This window comes from Mobula hypostoma, chromosome 12 (assembly GCF_963921235.1).
Source record: "Mobula hypostoma chromosome 12, sMobHyp1.1, whole genome shotgun sequence".
NCBI classification, from domain to species: domain Eukaryota; kingdom Metazoa; phylum Chordata; class Chondrichthyes; order Myliobatiformes; family Myliobatidae; genus Mobula; species Mobula hypostoma.
In genome coordinates, this window is record NC_086108.1 from 82469651 (window position 1) to 82494272 (window position 24622).

Here is a 24622-nt window from a genome sequence, read left to right on the forward strand (position 1 = left end):
TCTGAGAATAGGTTGAGTGAACTTGTCCTTTTCCCCTTGGAGTGATGGAGGATGAGAGGTGACCTGATGGAGGTGTATAAGATGATGAGAGGCATTGATCATGAGGATAGTCAGAGGCTTTTTCCCAGGGCTGAAATGGCTAGCACCAGAGGGTGCAGTTTTAATGTGCTTAGAAGTAGGTATAGAGGAGATGTTAGGGGTAAGTTTTTTTTTTACACAGAGAGTGGTGAGTGCATGGAATGGGCTGCTGGTGACTGTGGCGGAAGCGATACAATAGGGTCTTTTAAGAGACTCTTGGACAGGTATGTGGAAGTTAGAAAAATAGAGGGCTATGGGTCACCCTAGGTAATTTCTAAAGTAAGTACATTTTCAGCACAGCATTGTGGGCCGAAGGGCCTGTATTGTGCTGTAGGTTTTCTATGTTTCTATGAAAAGAGTAAAAGGTTGACGTTTCAGGCCAAAACCCTTCATCGGGACTGGAAGAAAGATGAGAAGTCAGAGTAAGAAGGTCGGGGGGGGGGTGAGGGGGAGGGGAGGACGAAGTACAGGTCCACAATCCCTTATCCGAAAAGCTCCGAAAACTGAACTTTTTTCGTTGATGTGGAGCGTGTCGTAACAAGGCTTGTTTGACACGCCAGCAGCTGAGGTCACTCAGGTGTGACGTGGCAGCGCTAGCAGAGGCCGCCAGACATCAGTTGTGGCTCAGCACTCGTACTGGTTACACATGCATTTGCTGTTCGCTGATATTTTGTGTTCACTGTTGACTTTGTGTTTAATTTCACTGTGAAATTGTCAAAAAGAGCTGCAGATACCCCTATGGGTAACAATGAGGAAAAAGAGAAGGAAGCATCTATCATTATTAATAATGCAGAAGGTTGATCGTGGTATGTTAATGAGACAGATGACACTTGAAGAGGTCTTTAAAACCGCCGTCTGTCAACGTGCTGCTTCATAACTTGAGAATCCTGTTCCTGGCCCATCAGGTACCTGCAGAGTATTTAACTTTGTTTGCCGGATGTAATGCATCTTAACTAGAGGTACCTGTACATATTTAGCTTAGTTTGAGCCTGTATATGTCCTAGAGTATTTACGTTCTACATTTATTCCAATAAGTCATTTACCATGTGTTTGATTTGGTTCGTTTGAAGCTGTATATTATTGTTTTATTGCATGTTTTTGTTGGAAATAAAATGTACTAGTGTATTTGTGGTCTATAATTATCCCACTATTTCATTTATCAGTATATTACTCTTAAAAATAAACTGTAATAGTATTTGTAAAAAAGCGTGGATCGGGAAAACCTGGAAGTTATCTCTCCAGCACTCATTATTTGAGTTTGTACAGACTTTTTTTCTTGTCATTATTCCCTAAACAATACAGTATAACAACTATTTATATAGCATTTACCTTGTATTAGGTATTATAAGTAATCTAGAGATGATTTAAAGCATACGGGAGGATGTGTGTAGGTCCGGAGCTCCCCCAGGTCCTAAAGTCCACCCAGACTGAGACAGGTTAATTATCAATATAATTATCAATTTTCTGAAATCCGAAACATTCTGAATTCCGAATTGCAATTGGCCCCAAGGATTTCGGATAAGGGATTGTGGGCCTGTACAAGGTGATAGGTGAAACCTCGGAGAGGAGGAGGAGGAGGAGGGGTGAAGTAAAGACCTTCTTGCTCTTCCTCCTCCACTTTTGCAGAGAGACAAAGCATGGCCTCTCGAAGGAAAGCAGCAGGAGCCATCTTAGCATTATCCCAAGCAGCATATCTATCAGAGAGGAGGATGGCCAGAGAGGATTTCTGCTCCACTTTTCCTCTGCTCTGCCCTGGCAATCAGCCACTCCTTCCTTCCTTACTCGCAGAGTCTGTACCAGGGATGTCACCACCTCACTAAAAACATTTCCCAAGAACATCCCAACACTGTGGATGTCTCACTGTGAATCCATCTCTCCTCTATAATGTGATTCACCAGTGGTTGCCATGGATACATCCCCTACATTTCTGGTTGCCATGGATGCTGAAAGTAGCCATTACATCCCGTATTGTTCAGGAGGAACATGCCACAGCTCCATGCAGTTCTGCTGTGGATTGGCTCGTTCATTACTCACCTTAATGAAAGAACACTAATAATAATAGTAAAGACCTTACTCCACTCCAAATTCTACTTACTGTTGTGTAGTGTCCTTTGGCTTTAACTAGTAAACTGTAGAAGTAGTAAAAGCATTAGTAGGATTACCCACTGGTTAGTTGCCTCTTCTGCAGGTGTCACTTTTTGTATCTTGATGTCACATCTGGAGTTCTGCTTCTTATCTCAATGAAGGTACGGTATGTTAACATTGTCCTTTTAAATATTTCCTGCCATTTAACACTGGTTGTGTAGTGCACTCTCCTTCACTCCTGCTGCTGCAATCTGGATGCACTTTCCAATAACATTCTCTGCAGAGACACCATTGCTTTCTGATCCTTTCCTTTAAATTGTAACCAAAGCCTGCTCTTTTTTTTTCCCCAGAGGCAGCCAGGAGATGCTGAATTCATTCTGTCCCTATCCCTTCAGGAGCTGCATGAAAAATTGCAGAGAGGCATTCTTGCTCCTGATAGTGTACTGAATGCCTACATGGAGAAGGTATGAGGTAGTGTTGTGTTGTGTTTGGAGGGGTGGGATATGGAGTGGGTGGGGGGCGGGAGGGAGACTTGGTGCCCCATATCAGTAAGATTTGGTTGCAGGAGGAGCAGGACTAGCAGCTCGATATTCTAGGATACAGTTGTTTTAGACATGACCGAGCAGGAGGGATTAAAGAAGGAACGGTGTTACTAGTTAGGGAAAATATCTTGGCAGTGCTCAATTAGGACAGACTGGAGATTTTGTCTAGTGAGGTGTTATGGGTGTAACTGAGAAATAAGAAAGGTATGACCACATTAACAGGGCTATATTATAGACCACCCAACAGTTTGAGGGATTTAGAGCAACAAATTTGCAACAGAATTGCAGAATGTTGCACGAAACATAAGGTTGTTTTAGAAGGTGATTTTCACTTATTGAGTGGGACTCCCATAATGTAAAAGAACTGGATGGGACAGAGTTTGTTAAATGTGTTCAGGAAAGTAGAAGTCCCAGTTAGAGAGTGTGTGATACTGGATCTGCTATTAGGGAATGTGATAGGGCAGGGGACATAAGTTTGCATCTAGTGATCACCATACCATTAGATTCAAAGTAAATATGTGAAAAGGTAAGTCTGGTCTGCGGGTTGAGATTCCAAATTGGAGACAGGCCAATTTTGATAGTATCAGAAAGGACCTGGCAAGTGTGGACTGGGTCAGGTAGTTTTCTTGCAAAGGTGAACTTGGTAAGTGGGAGGCCTTCAAAAGTAAAATTTGAGTACACAGCTTGTATGTGCTTATTAGAATAAAAGGTAAAGATAACAGCCTTAGTTTTCATGAGATATTGAGGCCCTGGTTAAGGGAAAAAAAGATATGGCAGGTAGGAATGAATGGGGTACAGGTGAAGTACAAGAAGTGCAAGAGATCACTTAAGAAAGAAATCAACAGGTCTCAAAGGAGGCATGAAGTTGCTCCAGCAGACAAGGTGAAGGAGAACCCTAAGGGATTCTACAGATAAGAGCAAAAGGATTGCAAGGGACAAAATTGGTCCTCTGGAAGATCAGAATGGTAATCCACATGTGGAGCCAAAAAGAGATGGGAGAGATCTTAAATGCATTTTATTTTTTGCATCTGTATTCACTTAGGAGATGGACACAGAGTATAGAGAAGTAAGGCAAAATGGCATCAACTTCATGGACTATACAGATTACAGAGGAAGGAGTTTTGCTGTCTTGAGATAAATTAGGGTGGCTAAATCCCCAGGGCCTGACAAGGTGTTGCCTTGGACCGTGTGTGAGGCAAGTGCAGAAATTGCTGGGGCCCTAGCAAAGATATTGAAATGATCCTTGGCGACAGGTGAGGTGCTGGAGGATTAGAGGATAGCTAATGTTTTTCCTCTGTTTAAGAAAGGCTGCCGGTGAGCCTGACATCAGTGGTGGGAAAGTTATTGGAAGGTATACTAAGGGAAGGTGTTTTAAAGGATATATAAGTATTTTGATAGACATGGACTGATTAAGGATAGTCAGCATGGCTTCATGCATGGTTGATGGTGTCTTATCAATCTTGCAGAGTTTTTCAAGAAAGTTTCCAGGGACATTGATAAAGACAAAGCAGTGGATGTTGTCTGCATAAAATTTAAGGCATTTGACCAGGTCCTGCTTGGGAGATTGATCAAGAAGGTTTAGTCATTTGCCATTCAAGAGGAGGTAGTGAATTGGATTTGATATTGGCTGTGTGGGAGAAGTCAGAAAGCAGTGGTAGATGGTTGCCTCTCTGACTGGAAGCCTGTGACTAATGAAGTGCCTCAGAATTGGTGCTGGGTCCATTGTTTTTTGTCATTTATATCTGCGATCTGGATGATAATGTGGTTAACTGGATCAGCAAATTAGCAGATGACACCAAGATTGGGGAGTGTAGTGGACAGTGAGGAAGACTATCATGGCTTGCAGAGGGATCTGGACCTGCTGGAAAAAAATGGGCTGTAAAATGGCAGGTAGAATTTAATGCAGACAAGTGTGAGGTGTTGCATTTCAGTGGGATCAAACAGTTTAGGTCTTACACAGTGAATGGTAGGACACTGAGGAGTGTGATAGAACAAAGTGATCTGGAAATACAGGTCTATAATTCGTTGAAATTGGCATCACAGGAATAGGGTCACAAAGAAAGCTTTTGGCACATTGGCCTTCTTAAATGAAAGGATCGAGTATAGGAAATGGGATGTTATGTTGAAGTTGTTTATGACATTGTTGAGGCCAGATTTGGAGTATTGTGGCAGTTTTGGTTACCTACCTACAGGAATGATGTAAATAAGGTTGAAAGAATACTGAGAAAATCGACAAGGATATTGTCAAGTCTGGAGGACCTGAATTATAAGGAAAGATTGAATAGGGTAGAACTTCATTCCTTGGAACATAGAAGAATGAGAGCAGATTTGATAGTGGTGTACAAAATTATGAGCGGTATAAATAGGGTAGATGCAAGCAGGCTTTTTCCACTGGGGTTGGGTGGGACTACAACCAGAGGTAATGAGTTAAGGGTGAAAAGTAAAAGTTTGAAGGGACATGAGGGGAAACTTCTTCACTCAAAGGGTCGTGAGAGCGTGCATGGAGCTGCTAGCACAAGTGGTGCATGTGAGCTGGATTTCAACATTTAAGAGAGGTTTGGATAGGTATATGGATGGTAGGGGTGTGGAGGGCAATGTTCCCAGTGCAGGTTGATGGGAGTAGGCAGCTTAAATGGTTCATCAAGGACTAGATGGGCTGAAGGACCTGTTTCTGTGCTGTACTTTTCTATGATTCTCTGATTGAATTGGGATGGAGGCCCAGCAAACTGCTGGACACAAAACACAATGCCAGTTTGAGACCAAAAGTGAGCTGTAGTATTGGGTTTGAAAAGCCTGAAGTCAAGTGGAGGGGGGAGAAGACGGAGAGGGAATGAATGTATCAGTTCTCTTTCTTGCCCTCAAGTCATCTGGATATTCCATTTGACCTTAAACGAGGTGTTCAATGTAGAAGCCAACCTTGCATTACAGGTTAATTATTGGGAATCCCATGTACCATGTAAGTTTCGGGCCAAGACCCTTCATCGGTACTGATGAAGGGTCTCGGCCCAAAATGTTGACATTTTATTCATTTTATTTGATGCTGCCTGACCTGCTGAGTTCCTCCAGCATTTTGTTGTGTTGCTTTGGATTTCCAGCATCTACAATATATCTTGTGTGCCATGAAAGTTACTTTATTCATGTTGCTTTCATTAGCTAAATGTTTTACTAATCCTAGATTAGTTCCTTCATTGTGAATTGAAGTCACTGATGCTAAAGCTGAGTAAACTGTGATCATAATGTGCTGAACCTATTGTAATGCTTGTAAACCGTTAATCTAAAGTTAGAGCTTCATGGTAAAATCAGAGTATTTCCCTATGCTACAGTTAGCTCATTGCAATAGGTCTTTACCTTTCTTCTGTTGAAGGCTTTGGAAGTGAATAAGCAGCTGAACTGCCTCACAGATTTTCTTCCTGAATGCCAAGCACAGCTTCAGAATACCCAGGTGAAACGCAAGGGACTACTTTATGGGATCCCCATCAGCATTAAGGACAACATTAACTGCAAGGTATGGGCTCACCAGAGAGTGGATGATATAACTCTTGCTGCAGGTTGTCTGAAGGAGCGTTAGAGAAGGGATGATGAGTGAATCGCAGAAAATTAATGCCAGATGGAGGCCATTCAGCCCATTATGCCCATGGCAGTCATGAGAGTTATCCAGCCTAAACACACTAACCAGATCTAAGGATGCCACTCCTGGCTCTTGAATACAAATACACAACCAAGTGCCTTTCAAACCAATGTGTTTCCAGTGCTTTCACCCTTCTAGGCAGTGAGCTCCAGATCCTCATCTTCCTGTTGCTGAGAAAAGAAGACATACGACATAGGAGCAGAATTAGGCCATTCATCATGGTTGATTTGTTATCCCTGTCAACCCCATTCTCCTTCATTTCATCTTCTCTATAATCATCTACCCTACTTTAAGTGTATGTTCACTGGTTTTGGACTTTGCTTTATTTATAGAGCATTTTTCATACGACGATGTAGTTCAAAGTGCTTTACAGTGGGTTAAAGTGCAAACATGAAAGTAAAAAAGCAAAATGTTATTTAAAAGCACGGTTAGATAAATAGGGTTTGAGCTGGCGTTTAAAAGTGTTAACTGACTCTGCACCCCTTTCAGTTTCAGATATTGAATTCCACAGTTTACGAGCATTGTTGAGGTGGGGCGGGGGGGAGAAGCTGACCTGCCAGTTATCTTTTGAGGGATATTGTTTAAATGTAAGAGACCGATGAGAAAAGGACCTGAGAGATCGAGCAGGATTATAAAATGGAAGTGTTTCTGTGATGTACTCTGATACAAAACCATTGAAAGCTTTAAAAACAAGTAAGAGAAAAATGACCTAGTGCTTTAAACTAAAACTTTAAAATTAATTCTAAAAGGCACAGGAAGCCAGTGCAGGGTAGTTAGAATAGGAGTGATATGTTCCTTCATCCTGGTTTTAATTACAAGTCTAGCACTGGTGTTCTGAATGAGTTGAAGTTTGTCAATAGATTGCTTTGGATGGCCAGTAAAAAGTGCATTGCAGTAATCTTGCTTATTTGATATAAAGGCATGAGTTAGTTTTTCAGGCAACATACATCAAAGTTGCTGGTGAACGCAGCAGGCCAAGCAGCATCTATAGGAAGAGGCGCAGTCGACGTTTCAGGCCGAGACCCTTGGTCAGGACTAACTGAAGGAAGAGTGAGTAAGGGATTTGAAAGTTGGAGGGGGAGGGGGAGATCCAAAATGATAGGAGAAGACAGGAGGGGGAGGGATAGAGCCGAGAGCTGGACAGGTGATAGGCAAAAGGGGATACGAGAGGATCATGGGACAGGAGGTCCGGGAAGAAAGACGGGGGGGGGGGTGACCCAGAGGATGGGCAAGAGGTATATTCAGAGGGACAGAGGGAGAAAAAGGAGAGTGAGAGAAAGAATGTGTGCATAAAAATGAGTAACAGATGGGGTACGAGGGGGAGGTGGGGCCTTAGCGGAAGTTAGAGAAGTCGATGTTCATGCCATCAGGTTGGAGGCTACCCAGACGGAATATAAGGTGTTGTTCCTCCAACCTGAGTGTGGCTTCATCTTTACAGTAGAGGAGGCCGTGGATAGACATGTCAGAATGGGAATGGGATGTGGAATTAAAATGTGTGGCCACTGGGAGATCCTGCTTTCTCTGGCGGACAGAGCGTAGATGTTCAGCAAAGCGGTCTCCCAGTCTGCGACGGGTCTCACCAATATATAAAAGGCCACATCGGGAGCACCGGACGCAGTATATCACCCCAGTCGACTCACAGGTGAAGTGATGCCTCACCTGGAAGGACTGTTTGGGGCCCTGAATGGTGGTAAGGGAGGAAGTGTAAGGGCATGTGTAGCACTTGTTCCCCTTACACGGATAAGTGCCAGGAGGGAGATCAGTGGGGAGGGATGGGGGGGACGAATAGACAAGGGAGTTGTGTAGGGAGCGATCCCTGCGGAATGCAGAGGGGTGGGGAGGGAAAGATGTGCTTAGTGGTGGGATCCCGTTGGAGGTGGCGGAAGTTATGGAGAATAATATGTTGGACCCGGAGGCTGGTGGGGTGGTAGGTGAGGACCAGGGGAACCCTATTCCTAGTGAGGTGATGAGAGGATGGAGTGAGAGCAGATGTATGTGAAATGGGGGAGATGCGTTTAAGAGCAGAGTTGATAGTGGAGGAAGGGAAACCCCTTTCTTTAAAAAATGAAGACATCTCCCTCGTCCTAGAATGAAAAGCCTCATCCTGAGAGCAGATGCGGCGGAGACGGAGGAATTGCGAGAAGGGGATGGCGTTTTTGCAAGAGACAGGGTGAGAAGAGGAATAGTCCAGATAGCTGTGAGAGTCAGTAGGCTTATAGTAGACATCAGTGGATAAGCTGTCTCCAGAGACAGAGACAGAAAGATCTAGAAAGGGGAGGGAGGTGTCGGAAATGGACCAGGTAAACTTGAGGGCAGGGTGAAAGTTGGAGGCAAAGTTAATAAAGTCAACGAGTTCTGCATGCGTGCAGGAAGCAGCGCCAATGCAGTCGTCGATGTAACGAAGGAAAAGTGGGGGACAGATACCAGAATAGGCACAGAACATAGATTGTTCCACAAACCCAACAAAAAGGCAGGCATAGCTAGGACCCATACGGGTGCCCATAGCTACACCTTTAGTTTGGAGGAAATGGGAGGAGCAAAAGGAGAAATTATTAAGAGTAAGGACTAATTCCGCTAGACGGAGCAGAGTGGTGGTAGAGGGGAACTGATTAGGTCTGGAATCCAAAAAGAAGCGTAGAGCTTTGAGACCTTCCTGATGGGGGATGGAAGTATATAAGGACTTGACATCCATGGTGAAAATAAAGCGGTGGGGGCCAGGGAACTTAAAATCATCGAAAAGTTTAAGAGCGTGAGAAGTGTCACGAACATAGGTCGGAAGGGATTGAACAAGGGGTGATAAAACAGTGTCGAGGTATGCAGAAACGAGTTCGGTGGGGCAGGAGCAAGCTGAGACAATAGGTCGGCCAGGACAGGCAGGTTTGTGGATCTTGGGTAGGAGGTAGAAACGGGAAGTGCAGGGTGTGGGAACTATAAGGTTGCTGGCAGTGGATGGGAGATCCCCTGAGCGGATAAAGTCGGTGATAGTGTGGGAGACAATGGCCTGGTGCTCCTTAGTGGGGTCACGATCGAGGGGTAAATAAGAGGAGGTGTCCGCGAGTTGTCGCTGTGCCTCGGCAAGGTAGAGGTCAGTACGCCAGACTACAACAGCACCCCCCTTATCAGCGGGTTTAATAATAAGGTTAGGATTAGTGCGGAGGGAGTGGAGAGCAGAGCGTTCCGAAGGAGTGAGGTTGGAATGGGGACAAGGTGCGGTGAAGTCGAGACGGTTGATGTCCCGTCGGCAGTTGGCAATAAAGAGATCCAGAGCAGGCAGAAGACCAGAGCGAGGCTGTCCATGAAGAAGAGGAGGGTTGAAGACGGGAGAAGGGGTCATCGGTGGGGGTGGAAGAGTCCTTGCCGAAGAAGTAGGCTCGGAGACGGAGACGGCAGAAGAAAAGTTCTGCATCATGGCGAACACGGAACTCACTGAGGTGTGGGCGAAGGGGGACAAAGGTGAGGCCCTTACTGAGAACAGAGCGTTTAACACAGTTAGTTAAAACAGTTAGTTTTTCAGCATCATTATGTGACAGAAACAGACGTACCTTTATTGTCAGGGAGACATAGTTCAGATAACTGGCTGTATTAATTTGGCTTTAATAAGATCTCCGATTTAAAAACAAGGTCTGAAGAGTCTTAAAAATGTGTTTACAATAAAAGCCATATTTCAAAGGGATCTCACATTTTGAAGAGCTAGTGTAGATTAAACCGAGTGCCCTGAAGTGCTGCAACAAGGGAGCTAGATTTTAAGAGTAGAAGGTTATTTCTGTTAACACCTTTTATAGGACAGTTCAATTTGGGGGCCCTTTCTGTGATAGTTGTCTGAATAGGATGGGTAACATTTACAGAACTGGTGGATTGTGAGGAGGAATTGGGGAAAGATCACTCGTGCCATTGATTGTAAATAGTCATACACGCAAGTTTGCCAGAGTGCGAAAATGTTTGCAAACAGCATCTGTGAGCACAGGCTGTGGGTGAAGACTCGTTAGGTTTGAAAAATGTGGCACATTCCCAAAATAGATTAAAATTTTCAATGTTTAGGGCTCTACATTGAGCCTGAAGCCAATTATGCAGCCTTATTCCTTATTTACTCCATCTAAGCTTCTTTTATAATATTAAACTAATTAAATTAAGTTTCCCTTCATCCTTTTCTCTTCTAATTTAAACAACCCCAAAGTTCCTCAAGGTCAAAACTGCTGTGGAATTGTATGTTTCACTCTTCCAAAATTCAGCAGACACAAGTTACAGCTGTTCAACTTCTCTTTGCAAGACAAACCAGCCACTCCAGCATTTAGTCTGATGAATCTTTTCTGAATTACTTCCAACTCACTAATGTCCTTGTATAAGGATGCCAATGTTAACCCAGTACTCTATATGTGGTTTCAGCAGTATCATTTATAACTTGAAGTATAGCTTTTCTGTTTTTGAATTCAATTCCCTTAACAACAAATTCCTCTAGTAATAAATTACTTGCTGTACCTTTATCCTAGCCTTTCAGAATTGTGCACTAGGATGCCCAGATCCTCCTTTATCTCAGAAATCTTGAGTGAGTGATGCTTCTGATTGTCAGGATCAACCACAGATATTGCATGCTAGCTGTCTAGATACACAATCCAAAGCGGTACGATACTGAGTGCAAGCTGTTGCCCATGTAGCAAGCTCCCCTTCTCAATGCGTCTGATGAACCCAAAGGAAAGGCAGAGACTGATACAGTTTGGTACCAACAGCATTGCAGGAGTTGCCAGTTGGCGTTGAACTCAATGTAGGACTGCCCCTGAGGGATTTCAGCTCTGGATTTTTTTTTTGGGGGGGGGGGTGGTGTTTATTCCCGAAGCCTTCCCATGAGTGGGTATAGCTGCAAGGCAGCAGAAGTTTGTAGTCAGAGTTTTCCTTCTAGTTGAGCTGCCAGCCATGGGTGATGAGACCCATCTGCCTGAAGTGACTGGTTTTAAGGCACCAGAAACCCACTTTTGTCCCCCCTTTCTCCTGTCAGCAGAAACAGCTCTGTTGGTCTTAGTAGCTAAGCTAAGCATGAAGGCCAGGAGCTGGACTTGGTTGTCAGAGGCTATTTGAGGCATCAGAAGCCATTGGGGGCATGTAATACGTAGTGCTAGCTTGTCCTCATTACCACCACGGGCTATAACTACCTTAAGGAACCAGAGATCTAGAATATCCTGCTTTTTTTTTTATAACCTTCCATAATTCTTTTACTCTATCAAATGTTCACTCTAAATAGCAAAAGATCTGGAATATCCTGCTATGTGGGGTGAATATTTGATGAAGTGAAATAATTGTGGCAAAGTTACAGAAATGGATATGATATGGACATATCTGATTTGGGGAGAAATCAACTTCGAAACAGTTCACAGGAAACGCATCCCTCCGAAATCCAGCGATTGCCTGTACGACTCATGCAAAACCTATTGTATAAATTTTGTGGATGCAATGTTGCAGCTTTGAAGTGCATCAGACATTGTATGTAAACATTGCAGTTGTTGCTGTGATTTGCGGGACCCGCAAATAGTGATTGTTGGGTGCAACATTTGAAGAGAGAACCAGTGTTTACAGTTGAAAGCAACAACCTGCAAAGTTCACTCTCTTCCTTTCAACACAAATTCTGCCTGACCTGTTAAGTGTTTCCAGTGTTTCATATTTTTACTTGTGGTGAATGAAGAAAGGCTACTTGAGGATTTTTCGGGCCAACATTGCTGAACCTTACTTTTGATTGCAGGATTTGGAGTCCATCCAAATGTGATTTTTGTCGCCTTTGTTGTTTATTGAGCTTGTCCTCCGGTTTCCCATCCCTTCCCATCTCTACCAAGCCTCCAATCTTCTGTTATCCACCATTATCTAAGTAACATAGGAAATAGAGGTTTTTAGTCAAGAAGAATTCTTTTTATTGTTTAAACACAGGGCCATGATTCGACTTGTGGACTTAGAAAATTCTTAAACTGGCCTGCAGTTAAAGACAGTGTCATAGTCCAAGTGCTAAAGAAACAAGGGGCCATACCTTTTGTGAAAACTAATGTCGTCCAGTGCTTGCTAAGGTAATGTGTTTTGCTGAGCTGCACCTAGAAGCAGATTTGGACTAATAACTGAAAGGTCTTTTAAAAGTTAATTGCTTCTGAATGAACTGGGGAAATCGAAACACTTCTGTTCAGATGATTATAATGTATTCATAATGACTATTAGAGGTAGTGTCACTATGTTTTGATGTTCACTTTCAGGAAAACATCAGAAAGATGTGGTAACAGCCTTTGCACAACTTTGTTTAGCAAAGGGCAAAGGGCGCAGTACAAAGAATCCCTGCTATTTGGAAGTATGTTATCCAGCAAGTTATATAGATAACAAACTAAGAAGTAAAAACAGATTTTTAAAGAAAAGTTCTAAACTTTTATTTTTGAGCATGAACTCAGACTTAGACATAAATGAATAGAAAATCTATATTATCATAAACTTCAAAAATAATATATTTATATCACAATAGGTGTTTTGTTAATTCCAAATCTCATTACAACTATGTTATACTGGTGACTTGGTTCTGATGGGTACATACTACAATCAACAAACCTCTGAAAAGCTGGCCAACAGTAACAAAATCCACCATCTTTGTTGTCTGGATTAAGTCTTACTTGAAACACAGGAGTTACAATCTTTTGTGAATGCTCTCTGCAATTCATTGCTTTGTTTTTGTGAAAGCTATTATTGTTGGGCAATGGGAGCAAAGTGGGACATGATCTTGTCGTAATTAAGTGGCATCTTTGATTTATATTCCATCAGTAGGATAGGTCTTTTCTATTCATCCTAATATTCCCCTATCCTATTTCTCCTATTATTCGCCATCTACGAATAAACGCTTCTTGGACTTCCTGCTGGGAACAGGCCCCGATTATAACTGACATTTCAATGACAAACCCTGCCATCTTCATCATCCCTGAGTATTAAATATAATATACACATAATATGAAATATAATATATATAATAGTTGAATTAAATAGTGCAAAAATAGAATTAAAAAAAGCAATGACCTAGTGTTCATGGATTTAATATCCATTCGGAAATCAGATGATGGGGGAGGAGGGGGAAGCTGTTCCTGATTTGTTGAGTGGTGTGCCTTCACGCTGCTGTGCCTCTTTCCTGATGGTAGGAATGAGAACAAGGCATGACCTAGGTGATGAGATTCCTTAATGATGGATGCCAGCTTCTTGAGCCATCTTTCCTTGCAGATGGCCTGGATACTATGGAGCCTCATGATGAAGCTGACCAAGCTTACAACTCTTTGCAGTTTACTCCGACCCTGAACAGTAGCCCTTCCCACCTCACCCCCCGCATACCAAATGTTGATGGGAGTGTTTTTGGAGACTTACCAAATCTCTCACGCCCCTAATGAAATATAACCAGTGTTGTGCTTTCTTTGTAGCTACAGATGTGTTGGGTCCAGGCTAGATGCTCAGAGCTATTGACACTCAGAAATTTGAAACTGCTCATTCTTGCCACTTCTGATCCCTCTGAGGACTGATGTGTGATCCCTTGTCTTGCCTTTTCTGAAGCCCACAATCAGTTCTTTGGTCTTGCAGAACATTCCTGAAGGCAGCGTCCTGCAGCGCCTCTACCCACGTTGTCATTGCCATACAGACAGAAAGCACTGAGTCATCTCCTATGGAGCACATTTTGTGCTGCCAGCACATAGAAGCATGGAGGAAAGGGAAATTGGGGTAGCCATGTCAGGCTGCACTCTGCTGTTTATCTTGTCACTGTCTCCCACTCCATTCCACACCTTCTGATACCTGATGGGTCCCCAAGCCGTTACCATATTATCATCTTTGCCAGTGAAACTTGTGGGCAAAAATGTTGCGCCGAAAAATGAGTACCAAAACATTGATGTCCCAGTGAGGATTCTTTAATTCACGGTCTTTACCTATTTGCAGAAGATTTTTCTCCTTGTTTTATCAAGAATGGGATATGCAGGTGATGCTTTTGCCATCCAATTGCTGTCAGTCAACTGCTGCCTATCAATTGATCTTGGTTGTTAGTCTGATGTTAGGCGCAACTCAGTCCAGCTAAAATGTATTGAGGGGATTGGAGCTTCCCCATGTTTGCTAGTCAATGCTTGAATGGTTACTAATGTACATAAAAAAGACTTTTATGCGCAAATAGTGCACAACTGGGCCAATTTTTTTGGGTAATAGGCTGGGAGGATGAATCACCAAGTCCTGTTTATTGAATAACTTTGGCACAGCTTAGGAGGGATCACTGTGTTACCTTTGTGTGGGACAGTTAAGAAAGATTATCAGCTAAGTTCAGGAAAATACAGAACACCTTGTGATAATGATTTGTTCTTTGCAAAAGCTATGAGTGCTCTAATTCCATTTTTGGGCGAACTGTCAACCCCCGCGACCACAAGCGGACGCCCGGAGGATCGTCTGGTGGGGAGGCTGCCCTGATTGCAGCGGGAGGCTCCATCCTTGGCATTGGGAGTGATATTGGTGGCAGCGTCCGAGTGCCAGCTTCATTCTGTGGCATATGTGGCTTCAAAGCAACTGGCAACCGAATAAGGTAAATAGAACCAAATGATCTTTACAGTCCTGGTGAAGGGTCTGGTCCCAAAACGTTGACTGCTTATTTATTTCCGTAGATGCTGACTGGCCTGCTGGATTTCTTCAGCATTTTGTGTGTGTGTTGCTTCAAAGTATCGTTACTTTTGAGAATACCAAAATTTCATTTGTATTGGAATGGTGGTTTCCTACCAATCCTGCTGGCCATGATGCCAACCGAAGCTCATTGCATTTGGCCCATATACCTCAAATATTTTTATCCAAATCTATTTTAATTCAGTTCAAGTTTAATTGTTATTCAACTGTACATGAATACAGCCAAATGGGACTGTGTTACTTTGGGGTCAAGGCGCTAAAACACATTACCAACAGTCACACACAAGAACACATTCACAGAGTAAAAGAGTCCTCCACTCCCCGCGGCTTGATCCGCAGCCCTTGCACCTACAAGTCAACAAACCCATGCAGAGTATCAGTAAAATATGACGCAGAATATGCATGTGTATAGTCCAGACCTCCCAGCCCACCGAAACCATCTGTCGACTCACTCTGATGCCCGCCAGGTGACACTGCAGCTTTGAGGCCCAGTCGTTGCACGTACAAGCACATATAGAATATTAGTAAAAATTACAAATGTTACTGTACCTGCCTCAACTACTTTCCCTGGTATCTCGTTCCGTATTGGCATAATCTTCTGCATGAAGAAATTGCTCCTTGGGCCCTCTTTAAATCTTTCTCCTGCATCTTAAATCTGTGTTCTCTACTTGGAAATCTCAAGATTTAAATCATATCTTTTGAATTAATGGACATGGATGGTGTTATCTGTTAACTTAATTCAACATTTTGTTAAGAAAATTCAGAAGCCAGTTTTTTATGGACGAATCATGACCCTTGTTATTTCAAATCTGGTACAGCTCATTGCTCTTCCTGTTTCCTATAAAGTTGTTAATTTGGAAAGTATGATGCTGTCTGAACATAAAGAATGGTGGCATAGTAGCACAGCATTTAGTGCAATGCTTTGCAGTGCCAGCTGTAAGATCAGGGTTCAGTTTAGCAAGGTTATTGCTGTGACTCAGTCTCCGGGTCCACCGCTTTCCACCCAATTCCAGGGACTGTTGGTTTCGTGAGTAGGAAGAGAGGAGGAGGTCTTCATGAACTTGCTCATGGGACTGGCTAGAACAGCCATCTGTGGATCCCGGAAGTGGGTGGCAGAGGGTTCAGCACGGGCAATATTTATGGGGTATGTCCGTGCCCGGGTAACTATTGAGAGGGAACATGCACTATTCATGGGTACCATGAGGGCGATCTGGGATCGTTGGGATCCACGGGGTGGGGGGATTAGTGCCATCACTGATCGGGATGGGAACATTTTAGTTTAATTTAGTTTGTCTAGTAATTATGTCAGTCACTATCCTGTACATATCTGTATTATACTGTAGTAATGGTGTTTTGTGAACCAAAAAAAGTTACTGAATTGTGGGCATGCTTCAGTGGTGCTGGAAAGTTTGTGAAGCCTGTAGAATCTTCTCTAATTTTGTATAAACTTGACCTAAATGTGATCAGATATTCACATAAGTCCTAAAACTAGACAGAGAACCCCATTAAATAATAACACAAAAACATTATACTTGTTCATTTATTTTTTGACAAAAGTGATCCAATATTACATCTATTTTTTTGGGGGGGATAAAAACGGTATGTGAACTTTTGCTTTCAGTAGCTGGTGTGACCACCACGTACAGCAATAGCTTCAACCAAACTTTCCCTGCACCTTGCTTGGAGGAATTTTAGGCCATTCCTCCTTACAAAACTGCTTCAACTCTGGGATGTTGGTGGGATTCCTTGCATGAACTGCTTGCTTCAGGTCCTTCCACAACATTTCTGTAGGATTAAGGTCAGGACTTTGACTCAGTCGTTCCAAAACACGAATTCTATTCTTTTTAAACCATTCTGTTGTTGATTTAATTTTGTGTTTTGGATCATTGTCTTGTTGCATTATCCAACTTCTATTAAGCTTCAAGTGATGGACTGCTACCCTGACATTGATACAGTTTTGAATTCACTGTCCAGGCCCTGAGGCAGCAAAACACACCAAACCATGATGCTCCTTTCACCATGCTTCACAGTTGGAATGAGGTTTTGGTGCTGGTGTGCAGTGTCCTTTTTCCTCCAAACATAGCAGTGTGCATTTCTGCCAAAAAGTTCAACTGTCTCATCTGTCCACAGAATAATGTCCCTGAAGCACTGTGGAACATCCAGGTGGTCATTTGCAAACTTGAGATGTGTTTGTTTTTTTTTGGAGAGCAGTGGTTTCCTTCATGGTGGCCTTCCATGAGTACTACTCTAGTGTTTTTCTTGTAGTGGACACATGAGCAAAGACTTCAACAGGTATTAGATTTCTGCAGGTCTTCTGCTGTTGCCTTTGGGTTCTGTTTCACCTCCTTCAGCATTGTATGTGGTGCTCTTGGTGTGATCTTTGCAGGATGCCCACTCCTAGGGGAGAGTAGCAACAGTACTGAGTTTCCTCCATTTGTAGACAATTTCTCTTACTATGGACTGATGAGCTCTCAAGTCTTTAGAAATGTTTTTGTTGCCTTTTCCATCTTCATGCTTCCCTACAATTCTTCTCCTAGTTTCCTCTGAAAATTGCTTTGATTTGAGCATGGTGCATGTAAGCAGGTCTTTCTTGAGAAGAGCAGGCTCTGTCAGTAACCTGACTTTGTATGTCTTTTTTTTAAATATATAGGGCAGGGCACCTCTAATCCTCCAATCTCATTTCATTGATTGGAACACCTGACTTCAAATAACTTTTGCAGAAGGCATTACCCTAGAGGTTCACAACAAAAACAAATATTTTTCTCCAATGAGAAAAATATTGGATTATTTTTCCTCAATAAATAAATGAACGCATATAATGTTATTTGTGCTATTTATTTAAGTGGGTACTCTTTATCGAGGTTTAGGACTTCCGTGAAGATCTGATCACATTTTAGGTCATATTTGTGCAGAAGTCCAGGATTCACAAATTTTCTAGCACCACTGTATATTGAAGCAAGCCTGAAACGTGGGTGACACAGTGGTTTTATGCAACTGATGCATTTCACTGTGTTTCGATGTGTATGTGGAAAAAAAAAGCTAATCTTTTAAAAACGCAAACAACAGGAATTCTGCAGATGCTGGAAATTCAAGCAGCACACATAAAAGTTGCTGGTGAACGCAGCAGGCCGGGCAACATCTCTAGGAAGAGGTGCAGTTGACGTTTCAGGCTGAGACCCTTCATCAGGACTAACTGAAGGAAGAGTGAGGAAGAGTGAGCTAATCTTTTAATCATTTTTAAAGAATATAGTGGAAATGTGATAATTCTGAGAGCTTTGAGTTTTTTAATGATATTACTACAACTCTACTGGAATTTGAGGGAAACCCCCACATCTGGTTCACTAATGTGCTTCAGTTCAAGGAATCAGCCATCGTTCCTGGTTTGGGCTTTATGTGCTTGACTCTTAACGCTTTCTCGGCACGGATAAACAGAAAATGCCATCCTTTGTTAGCGATACTCGCACTGTGTAAATATGCAAATAGTTGAGGAGAGTTTGCATTTTACAGAAGGATTAGGTAATTAATCTTCCCATAATGCATCAACATTAGGTAAAATGGAACAAATGATAGTGGCTTATTACAAGTGGTGATATAACTGTTTTGTTGCTCTAACTAAAGTAACAGCAAATAAGAAGTTTGCTACATACTATCTCCCTTTGAATCTAATAGTGTTGTTCTGTTCCTTTGTCATTGCATCAGCTCAGAAAAGGGTTTAATATATTTTTAAACCACTAACCCTAACCATTTTTGGAATGTGGGAGGAAAGCAGAGCACTTGGAGAAAGCCACAGAGTCACAGGCATAAAGTACAAACTCCTTATGGGCAGTGGCAGAAATTGAACCCTGATCTTACAGCTGGCACTGTATCAGTTCTGCTCTGCGGGTAACCAAGAGGTACTAGACCAATATCTGTGACACTGCATATCATTTCTCCCCCTGCACGGTGTCTATATTTACTCAGTACTTTTTAATCTGAAAGTTCAGTTTGTACACAGCACAGTATAAAAGGTCATATTTGTCAATAGAGTATGGAATGTGTTGGGGCCCCAATACATTGCGTTTTGTGTCTGTTCTACGTGGCTACAGGTGGAGGGAGGCTTTTTTAACATGTACTTGCTGGTTTTTATTTGTGACATATTGCTTTAAAAGAGATACAGTATATAATGTTTGGACCTGTCAGTTAAAAAGATCTGAGGTGGTAATGTATAAGAATGGGAAGTTATACAGTTCACTTTCAGATTCTTTTTGAAAAATTGCATTCTTGCAATGTAACTGGACGAAGTGCTCTTTACCGTGGGATTATTCTTAACACGTAACACCGCGGAAGAATGCATTAACGATTGTTTACATTTGATATTTCAGAGTAGAAGATGATGCAGAAATTTTGTATTTGCTTTTGTATATGGATTTGCATTGAAATTCATTAACATTCTGGCTGTGTTCCAATACAAAGGAGGAGGAGGAATGTTGCTTTAGTAACATTTTGTTCATTATATATTACAGCTTTAAAGGATGCAAAGTGTCAGTACCTGGACAGAGATCAGGTGAGTTTTAACAATTTCCTTCCTATACTTGAGGTCACAGTCCCACAGTACTCTGTTGCGTGCTGTAGCATTCCCCATGCCCTAGCACCCCCTACCCTCTTTCTCCCCCCCCCCCCGGAAGTGGATGGGGAAATGCGGAGTTATAGGGAGTGGAGGGGAGCAGGAGGCACGTTCTGTGGGTGTGGTGGAGAGCAAAGGGATGAGTTCAGTGGATGGATGGTGGATTCTTGGGGGAGAAGAGGGTCAAGAAGAATTGTGATGGGACTGTAATAGGTAGGAGGAAGTAGAAACATAGAAACAGCACCTGTAACCTACTTCAGAAGCTGCCTAGAATGACCCTACTTCATAGCCCTCTATTTTTCTAAGCTCCATGTACCTATCTAAGAGTCTTTTAAAAGATGCTATTGTATTGCTTCCACCACCACCGCCGGCAGTGCATTCCATGCACCCATCACTTTCTGTGTGAAAAACTTACCTCTGACATCCCTCTTGTACCTACTTCCAAGCACTGTAAAACTATGCCCCCTCGTGTTAGCCATTTCAGCCCTGGGGAAATGACCTCTGGCTAACCGCAGGATGATCATCTTGTACACCTCTGTCAGGTCACCTCTCATTCTCCGTTGCTCCATGGAGAAAAGGCCAGGTTCAGTCAACCTATTCTCATAAGGCATGCTCTCCAATCCAAGGAACATCCTTGTAAATCTCCTCTGCACTCTCTCTATGGTAACCACATCCCTCCTGTAGTGAGGTGACCAGAACTGAACCCAGTACTCCAAGTCGGGTCTGACTAAGGTCTTGTATAGCTGTAACATTACCTCATGACTCTTGAACTCAATCCCATGGTTGATGAAGGCCTGCAAGTCGAGTCTAAACCCTCTCCAACAGCATTTGCAAACCTCCCTTGCAAGATATTGGTTCCCCTCCAGTTCAGGTGCAACCCGTCCCACTTGTACAGGTCACCCCCCCCCCCCCAGAAAAGGTTCCAATGATCCAAGAACCTGAAATCCTGCCCCCTGCACCATTTCCTCAGCCACTCATTTGTCTGCGCTATCTTCCTGTACTGATCTTCACTAGCTTGTGGCACTGGGAGTAATCCAGCGATTACCACCTTGGAGGTCCTGTTCTTCAGCCTCCTTCCTGACTCCCTGAACTTACTGCGCAGGACCTCTACCCTTCTCCTGCCTGTGTCATTGGTACCAATATGTACCACGGCCTCTGGCAACTCACCCTCCCCTTCAAGAATATTCTGCAACTGCTCAGACATTCTGGACACTAGCATCATACAAGCTGTTTCATGGCACAGTGCTGGAAATGTTTTGGAGTAATGCATTGTTTATGCCTTCTAGTTCAAGGATCCTTTGGCCCATTGGCTAGAGATGTGGATAGCCTGGCATTATGTATGAAAGCCCTGTTGTCTGAAGACATGTTCCATTTGGATGCCTCAGTGCCACCTCTCCCCTTCAATGATGAGGTATGTGGGATGTGATAATATTTATACTGTGTGCAGGATGTTTGAAAGCTTTTGCCTGTCGTTATAATTATAATGTGTTTAGTACCAATTATGTAAAGTTCTATGCTGTTATGCCATAACATCAAAATTTGATACATGGCAGATTTTATACATTTGAGGTCCCGTCGGGACTTTGTGCATGGGTATATTTATATACCTTAGACCAGTTCTTCCAATGACTTTTTAAAAAGTTTTCAATCTCATGATGTCAGTGACAGCCAGACCAGCACCTTTCTTCTTCTGTAATTGCCAATGAGCTCAATAGTAAACCAACTTTCCCAATAAATGTTAAGAAAAATAGACCAAAGTCAGCATGCTCTCCTTCAGGAGAAATCTGGCCTGTCAAATCTGTTGAATTCTATGAGGAAATAACTGTCAGGATGGACAAAAGGTGGATGTCATTTACCTGGATTTTCAAAAGTCCATTACAAGGTGCTGCATATGAGGCTTTTAAACAAGAGCTCAAGGTATCACAGGAAAGATACTAGCATGGATAGAAGATTGTCTAACTGGCTGTAGGCAAAGAGTAGGAGTAAAGGGGGTTGTATCTGGTTGATTGCCAGTGATTAGTGGTGTTCTGCAGGGGTCGATGCTGGGATCACTTTTTTTCACGTTATACATACAGTGCAAAAGGCTTGGGCATATCTATATATCTTGGGTGCCTAAGACTTTTGTAAGCTAAGACCCTAACGATAAGATGCGCCTAAGACTTTTACTGTATATTACCAAATAACACTTAATACTACTGATCTAATACAAAGCTAAGTTCCTTTATTTCTGTTTCTCAACCACCTTCCTTCCTATTTTAAACAATACACCGTACTGTGCAAAATCCTTAGGCACCCCAGCGCTATATATGCACCTAAGACTTTTGCACAGTATTGTATGTCAATGATTTAGATGATGGAATCTTTGATATCCTCGTTTGCAGACCCCAGTCAGTTTGGATTTGCAACAACATCTCCTCCACAATCTTCATCAGCACTGGTGCACCACAGGCTGTGTGCTTAGCCCCCTGTTCTACTCACTTTCCAAGCACAGCTCCAATACTATATTTAAGTTTGCTGATGACACTACTGTCACTGGCAGAATCAGCATATAGGGGAGAGATTGAAAATCTGGCTGAGTGGTGCCACAATAATAACCTCTCATTCAATGTCAGCAAGACCAAGGAGCTGACTATTGACTTGAGGAGGAAACTGGAAATCCATGAGTCATTCCTTCTCTCCATATCCTCTGATGCCCTGACCGATCAGGAAATGATCAACTTCCAACTTAAACATATACACGGACTTGGCCTCCACCGCAGTCTGTGGCAGAGCATTCCACAGACTCACTACTCTCTGGCTTAAAAAAAAATTCATCCTTTCCTCTGTTCTAAAGGATTGCCCCTCAATTTTCAGGCTGTGCCCTCTAGTTCTGGACAATCTCTTCTCACTTGCTGCATCAGGAAGAAGGCATAGGAGCCTCAGGATCCACACCACCAGGTTCAGGAACAGTTATTACCCCTCAACCAAGAGGCTCTTGAACCAGAGGAGATAACTTCACTTGCTCCATCATTGAACTGTTCCCACAACTTATGGACTCACTTTTAAGGTCTCTTCATCTCATGTTTTTTTTTGGTATTTATTACTTATTATTTTGGGCAGCTATAGGCCAGTTAGCTTAACATCTGTAGTCGAGAAAATGCTTGAAGTTGTAATTAAGGAAGAAATAGCAAAACATTTAGAAAGGAGTGATTCCATTAGACAGACGCAGCATGGATTCAGAAAGGGCAGGTCCTGTTTGACAAACTTACTGGAGTTCTTTGAGGACGTAATGAGTGCAGTGGATAGAGGGGAACAGGTGGATGTCGTAAACTTGGATTTCCAGAAGGCGTTCGATAAGGTGCCGCACAAAAGAGTTATAAATAAGGTACGGATGCATGGAGTTGGAGGAAGTGTACTGGCATGGGTAGTGGATTGGTTAACAGATAGCAGGCAGAGAGTTGGTATAAATAGGTGTTTCTCTGGTTGGCAGTCAGTGGTGAATGAGGTGCTGCGGGGGTCGGTGTTGGGCCCGCAACTGTTTACCATTTACATTGATGATTTGGAAGAGGGGACTGAGTGTAGCGTAGCAAAATTTGCTGATGACACCAAACTAAGTGGAAAAGCAAATTGTACAGGGGATGTGGAGAGTCGACAGAGGGATATAGATAGGTTAAGTGAGTGGGCCAAGGTCTAGCAGATGGAATACAATGTTGGTAAATGTGAGATCATCAGCTTTGAAAGGAATAATAGAAGAGCAGATTATTATTAGTTGATCGTTTCCTGATCGGTCAGGGCATCAAAGGATATGGTGAGAAGGCAGGTGTATGGGATTGAGTGGGATCTGGGATCAGCCATGATGGAATGCTGGAGCAGACTCGATGGGCTGAATGGCCTAATTCTACTCCTCTGTCTCATGGTCTTATGGGCTAAAATGAACCTCTGGGTAGTATATGGTGACATGTATGTACTTTGATAATAGATTTACTTTGAACTTGGAATCAATGGCTTTATGGTCAAGTTTGCTGACGATATGAAGATGGGTGGAAGGGCAAGTAATGCTGAGGAAGCGAGGAGTCTGTGGAAGGACTTAGATTAGGGAAATAGGTAAGGAAGTTGCAGATGGAACATAGTGGAGGAAAGTGTATGATCATGCATTTTTGTAAAAAGAGTAAAGGTGTAGACTATTTACTAAATGTGGAGAAAGTTCATTAATCGAAGGTGCAAAGGGATTTGTCAGTCCTTGTGCAGGATTCCCCAGAGGTTCATTTGCTGGGAGAGTCAGAGGTAAAGAAGGCATATGCTAAGTTAGCAATGATTTTAAGTGGACTGGAATATAAGAGTAAGGACATAATGCTGAGGTTTTATAAGGCATTGGTCAGATTGCACCGTGAGCAGCTTTGGGTCCTTTATCAAAGGAAGGATGTCCTGTTATTGAAGTCCAGAGGAGGTTCACAAGAATGATGCTGGGAATGAACCCAAAAGGTACTAATATCCTGGCAGGATTGTTTAATATAGCTGTTAGGGAGGGTTTAAACTAAGATGGCAAGGGGAAGGAAACCAAGGTGTTAGGGTCGAGGAAGAGGAAAATAGAAATACGTCAAAAATACTGTGCAGCAAAGATCGCAAGAAGGACAGGCCAGTGAATATACAGGATAATTTGCTGCAAAATAGAAATATAGCAAAATTGACAACGGATACTGATCTAAACGTACTGTACTTAAATGCACGCAGCATTAGAAATAAAGTGGATGACCTTGCTGCACAGCTGCAGGTTAAAAGATATGACATTGTGGCCATCACTGAGTCATGGCTAAATGATGGATGTGATTGGGAGCTGAATATCCAAGGATTCACAGTGTATAGGAAAGATAGGAAGGTAGGTAAAGGGGGTGGCGTGGCCCTGATGGTAAGTAACAATAGCAAATTAGGATCAGAAGAGGTAGAATCCTTATGGGTAGAATTAAGAAATGGCAAGGGTAAAAAGACACTATTACCAGTTATATACAGGCCTCCAAACAGCAGTCGGGATGTGGACTACAAGTTGCAGCTGGAAATAGA

The 24622-nt window shown here is 42.8% G+C and overlaps 1 protein-coding gene across 2 annotated transcripts in view; it reads left to right on the forward strand.

The window, feature by feature from the left end:
* faah (fatty acid amide hydrolase) overlaps nt 1-24622 on the forward strand; it is a 53657-nt gene that overhangs the window by 7301 nt on the left and 21734 nt on the right. For both annotated transcript variants that reach the window (XM_063064522.1, XM_063064523.1), the window contains exons 2-7: nt 2514-2627; nt 6070-6210; nt 12244-12377; nt 14681-14887; nt 19485-19525; nt 20872-20996. In XM_063064522.1, coding sequence (XP_062920592.1) covers nt 2514-2627; nt 6070-6210; nt 12244-12377; nt 14681-14887; nt 19485-19525; nt 20872-20996 — 762 coding nt within the window. The remainder of the gene's footprint in view (nt 1-2513; nt 2628-6069; nt 6211-12243; nt 12378-14680; nt 14888-19484; nt 19526-20871; nt 20997-24622) is intronic.